The sequence below is a fragment of the Pseudopodoces humilis genome, chromosome 18 (genome assembly GCF_049639895.1).
Source record: "Pseudopodoces humilis isolate 2021_Gansu_Grassland_sample_001 chromosome 18, ASM4963989v1, whole genome shotgun sequence".
Taxonomy (NCBI): Eukaryota; Metazoa; Chordata; class Aves; order Passeriformes; family Paridae; genus Pseudopodoces; species Pseudopodoces humilis.
Genome location: NC_142217.1, coordinates 10,833,068 through 10,839,067, shown reverse-complemented (window position 1 = coordinate 10,839,067; position 6,000 = coordinate 10,833,068). Strand labels below are relative to the sequence as shown.

Below are 6,000 nucleotides of genomic sequence, written 5' to 3'. Positions count from 1 at the left end.
TGCAATGCAGGAGTTTTAAGCCATATAAAATTATTTTGCCTTATCTTCTGAGAAAAAGCATCTTTTTATACACTGTAAGGGAAAGTAAAGCTTATCACATATATTACAAAAAGATATTTGAGAAATGGTATATATTTGAACATTTGTCATTAATATCTCCTTAAGGTTTAAATTTGTAGGAGCTATTCTTATTTATTAATGTATTCTGCTGATGAACATAGACACATCTCATGCAGCACATGTAGTGTGAGTTGCTCTTAGCTCCCCTACTGTAATTTCAAATATCAGAAATGTTCTAATTACTTCCCATACAAAGTTAAAGTCGAACATATCAGCTTTTTTAAAATAGCTAAAGAAGTAGTAAGTACCCTTGGTAGAATCCTGCAGTCAGTGCTCTCCCAGGCCTTCCTGTCCAGGTAAGAGGGTGAGATGTCTCTGTGCTGGACAATTCGTGACTCAAGGGCATCAGGTGCTCTCAGGCAGACAGAGAAGTTCCTGTGTGCTCAGGCCTTTTGCTGTTCCTGCTCCTTCGTAGCTGGTGGTTGGCTGAGAGCCAAAAAAGGGCAGGGCTTAATTTGTACATAATTTACGTTCCTTTTCAGGATAAAAGCATAAAATATTCTCCACATCAGACCATTCTGAACAGGATGGGACCTCTCACATACCAGGTAAAAGTATAAGACAATACACAACACAAATATACCATTGGTACCATCATTCTGTAGATAAACTACTAAAGAAGAAACAAAATTCCTCTTTGGCAATGCTACTAATTCTTTCATCCTGATTTTTTTATCTCCATCCCCAACCCAATTTTGTATTTGCAGAGAGGTTTATCTGTAGGTACAAGGGTTGTTCTCTGTCTTCCAGGAGGAATGAAGGTAATAAACTACCTTGTGCACAAGAGAACAGGAAAAGGTGATGTATTGTTAAAGAATGCATTTAAAATGAATGATGAATTAATTAAATTATTAATATTATATATGTGCTCTATACTAAGATTTTAAAGCACTTTTAAAACACACATGCTTTTGCAAATTAAACAATGAGAAATCAAAGCCAACATTTTTAAATGGGTGTGTCTAAAATTAAGTCTCAAAACAGTAGTTAAGATGCTAAAGAAACACTCCCACATCTAAATATAAATTACTACAATTTTGAATGTTTGCATGTTAGAAATATCTCAAGGTCATAGGTAACTAATTGCAATTCAAATGTAATTTCACGTTCATGTGCTGAAAAGAATTCAAACTGACACCTAGGCAAATATGTTTTCGTATAACATGTATGTTCTAAAGTCCCTATCGTCAGCATTAGAACCAGAATATTGAACCTGTCAGATTAATCTGCACTTCTTGGATTGCTGAGTGAGTGACAAGCTCAGCTCAAAGTAAAATCCCCAAGAACACAAAACTGTCTGTTTTGAGCTATCCACAGCACTGACAGCTTTTACCATTTAATGCAAGAAATAAAGTGCCCATTTTATCCCTGAACTATTCCAGAACTCTCTCACAATTCAAAGCAGCTTGTCAGCTTATTCTAAGGTTATCAGTCCCTCACTCTTCAGTGAAATTTAACAAAGAGCATTTTAACTTGGCTTTGGTTTCTACCTTGGCAAGAAGGGGACACCTCAGAGGAGTTTTCAGAACTGGTATTTTGTACCTCTTCTGTTATGCTTATTCTCTTACCTTTAGTAAAGAGGGATGGTCATACTCTATTCAATGCATCCTGCTAAATATTTCTGAAAGAAACAGAAGCTAAAGTTACAAGGAGAAAAGCTGCTGCATTAATATTGGAGCTTGCTTTTGGTCTTGAATCACAACTCTATACTGTCTTTTTCTACTTTTTCTTCTATGACCATTCGTAATTCATGGAGGCACATAGAAACTAACAAAACATCCAGTACTTGTAGCAGATGACTTTAAAACACAACAGGAAGGTGTCAGGGAGTTTGTCCATTTATTTACATGGAGGAGGTCTGCATTACTCAAGTGTGTTGGCTTATGAAAACGTTGCTCACATCTCGACTGTAAAGCAATGTTGAAATGTAATTGCACTGTTTCATAGAGGAACCCAGTATGCTTACACAAGTTCATTTCAAATCACATGCTGCCAGACCCAAGGCTGAATTGAGTAAATAGGATTTGGCATAAGACAGACAAGACAATCTCCATCCCCAGCATACAAAGCCTGATCCCGGTGCTGGTTCTGAACACTGGACCCCAGAGGGGTTTCAAACCATGGCCCAGAAGGCAGGTGTGTGAGACCAAGTCTATGTCCTGGTCACTCAGCAGGTCCTGTGAACTTTACAGCTCTGCACTTCCAGGACACAGAACAGGAGCTGTGCTCCAGCTGTGGGGTAACCTGAAGAAAGGTTTTCAAGTGTGGAAGATCCTATGCAGAAAAGAGCCTCTAACAAAGTAATCAGAGCATGAAGAGCTCAACAGAGGCATGAGTTAAGATGACAGCTGGATATTTGGCGTGAGTCACAGGCAGGATGGGATGTTCTGGAGTGCCTAAGGGCAGAGGAATAGCAGAAAATCAGAAGAGACTAAGCTCTCTCTTAAACCTACTCAAGGACAGGGTTTTGCTGTATCTAAGCCCTAAATTAGTAGAGCTGCCCAAGCTTGCTGTGTGTTTGAGCACCTGCTTGTGCACTTGTTCACATGCAGATGCCCCATCAGAGGTACTGACACAGTCTGTGAACTCAGAGTGGTGAGACTTGTTTGGACAGGGTACAGAGCACTGATCCCCTCTGCAGACCCAGAGAGGTCTGGGCAGACCTATTGTGGGGTGCAAATACTTTTGACTAAGGGAACATATCTCTTTGTGACTACAAAAACAACCACCTTCATAACAAGGACATCTAAAACAACAGAGAGCTGACAGAAGGGAAGTGACAACAGTAAGATATTCACCCTATATGTGAGAGAAGACAGAAAATGTTAAAAAGCATTTATATCAGGTCTTGCAATGTTAATGGAAGAGAAAAAGAAAGGAGCTCTCCTCTAATGATGTCTAGCTGGGCTTAGAATTTTTAGTCAAAAATATAAATCACGGGATCTGAATTTGGGAAAGGAAACTTAAGAATATTTTTCATATAACCAAATGCTAAACATTAGGATACATCAAACATTTCTAAGGCATGAAGTCATCCTTTAAAAAGTTTACCAACACAATATTGATACAACAACAAATGCAATATAAGACATAAATTGTTATGGTAACACAACATTCTTCACATTCCTTGCTAAATCAGAGGAGTAAGACACAGAGGCAAAGCAACTTACCCATGTAATGCTCTAAGTCCAGGCCAGAAGGGAAAAGAAGATGCAGATCCTTATTCCTCGCTGCAAAGCTAAGAGATCAGGTTCTTCTTAAATCCCTCCATTCTTCATTAACATACATAAATATTCTCACTCTATCCTTCCTTTTTCCTGTTTCTTTGTGTATTTGTGTTACAGTTCTGCATATTTCACTGTTTCCTCATGGAAGGAATAAAACACACATAAATACAGCCTTGGAATGTGCTCCATAAAATGCTTTTCAAATTACTTTTTCCTCATTTCCTTTGCGTTCGTGGTTACTTTGCATGTTACACAGATTGATTTACAGGTCAAATGAAATGATAACTCTGAGCCTGCATTGCCAAGTCAGGATGGAATTACAGGAAGAAACAAAGCAACTTCTCACAGCAGCAACGAACATCCCTGTATCAGCCCTTAGGTCTTGTTAAAGAAGAGGACAGTTTATGCAGTATTTGAGGAGAAGAAATACAAAAGCATCATAAATAAAAATATTGCATTACATTGTACTGAAAAAAGGCACATTTCCATACAATTAGCAGAGATCACAGCTTTGCTTGCTACACATGGGAATCACAGAGAGAACAAAAGTGTTGAACTATACAGATGCGTGTGTGAAAGAAATTATAACAGCAGTTCTGACAGGTTTGTTATTTGCTAGTTTTTACTCTATTTAGAAAAGCCTTGGTGCCACATTAGGAGTGGCCATGGTGACAGAGGCAGCCCATGTCACTGAAAGGATATCAACTTGTGGCTTACAAGGTCTGCCTAAGGTACTTACCAAATTCTGGGTAGAATTTAAGATTCTAACTGATGAAGTCTCACGTGATATGAGTCAGAAATTATCAGACTCCTTATAAATTACTTTTGCCAGTGCATCCACTACCTCAAACTTAAATTATCATTATTGTACCAGAGACGGGGAAGGAAAAGGGTATTTTTTGACACTGGCAATTTTCTGGAATTGCATTTTCCTTTCTTCCTCTCTCTTCCTATTACTTATTTATTTATTTAAACTAATCAGCAAGCAAACATCTCATAAGCACCTATTTCAGATGGTTTCACAAAGGACCAAAGTTCAATGGAATGAAATGTACATCTGATATACATCTGATTTAGATGCATTAAAGTAATTCCATGAAAATTCCAGTGACTTACTTGTATTAACACTTTGGGTGCCTGAAGTCTTGGAAGTTTGTAGTTACATATTAACAGTAGCAACAGGCTTATAAGGCAGATAAATTCTTACTGAACAGAATTCTAAAGGACACAACACACACTGCTGTTACCCTCCTTTGAAGCAGCATGAACTGCTGGGGGTGACTCAAATTCAGGCATATTTGGATAGAGGAATTTGTTACTATGCCAAGCTGTCCCACCCTTCTCCTGGAAGCTGTCCCGTGAAGCAGCTATGGCTGAACCATGCATAAAGAAGTTCCTGAACTGCCAGTCCTTGCTAAGGATTATGAACATCTGCACCAGTTAAACCTAGCTCAGCAGCTGGAAAATGGAAATTACGGCAGCACATGAGCTGCTCCACATGGCAGTTGCCACAGACACTCCCACTGCGAAAGCCTCCTGAAGGGGGTTGCACACACACGTGGAGGTAGCAACTGGTTCAGCCATTTGTCTTTAAGTCATTGCACACAAATCAGCATATTCAGTGAGTCACAGCAATGACATGAATTACAAACAAGCTGGCAGAAAAATATGCCTTTAGTCAATTATAAAACTCCTCTTTTATTATGTCTTGAATACAGTAAGTTGTGTTCCAGCAAGCACAAACCAGGAAAGCAAATAACACAGCTGACAGATGGGCAGTGAAGTCACTGACCAAGTATTACTCAGGTCATCCCCACTGAAACATTTCCTGAAAACATCTTCCTGGCCGAGCAGCCCTCAGCCTGAGGAGGAGCAGGTAGGATGGGAGTTTCCAGGAAGGTAGTAAGGAGATGGGATCTGTATTTTAAAGGAAGGAACTGCTCTGAGGAGGTAGCAGGGCTTGACCGGCTTGCAAGGCCACAAGGCTTTGGCTGCACAGCTAAACACACTTACAAAAGAAGAGAACTTGGATGGGGTGTAACGGCTCAATCCTGTAATACCTGACTCTTTTACAGCTTCTGTGCTTACACAGATTCTAACATCAACATATGCTCCTTACTTTTCATTTCATTTTCTTGAACAGGAAGCTTAGAAGCCCTTAGCTCACACCACCAGCAAAGAGAAGGCTCCTGAGTTCCCAACACCTACTTGGAGTGTGAGATCATGCTCAGGGGAACCAGACAAACGTGCTGAGCTCTGCCCACACAAATGAACGCCCAGCCCAAGCCAAAACAAACAGCTCAGTGATGAGTATTAATGTAGGCTACCCCAAATTGGGGATTACAGATCTGCTGACAATCAGCCAATGGGGACACTGTGTAAATGCAATTGTTTTGATAGAGTAAAACCTCTGAACACCAAATATTATATGGAGGAGGGGAAAGCTCTAAATGAGAGCTTCGACAATTGCAGTCTAACACAACTGACTGAAATATTCTGATGCTTATCCACATTTGCAAAATCCAACATGTTCATTATGATCTTACTTCATAAAGATCTTTTGATACCATTTAACACCTTCATAAGAGTGTTTCCCTTTAAATTCTTTTGAAGTACTTTTATAGGAATATAAGAATCTATGCAACAGTACTGT

At 39.4% G+C, this 6,000-nt stretch overlaps 1 protein-coding gene across 1 annotated transcript in view; it reads right to left on the bottom strand.

Annotated features, from left to right (window-relative positions):
• Positions 1 to 465: 465 nt before the first annotated feature.
• VWA3A (von Willebrand factor A domain containing 3A) overlaps positions 466 to 6,000 on the bottom strand; it is a 30,203-nt gene continuing 24,668 nt past the window's right edge. The window contains exon 31 of the mRNA XM_088064317.1: positions 466 to 546. Coding sequence (XP_087920443.1) covers positions 466 to 546 — 81 coding nt within the window. The remainder of the gene's footprint in view (positions 547 to 6,000) is intronic.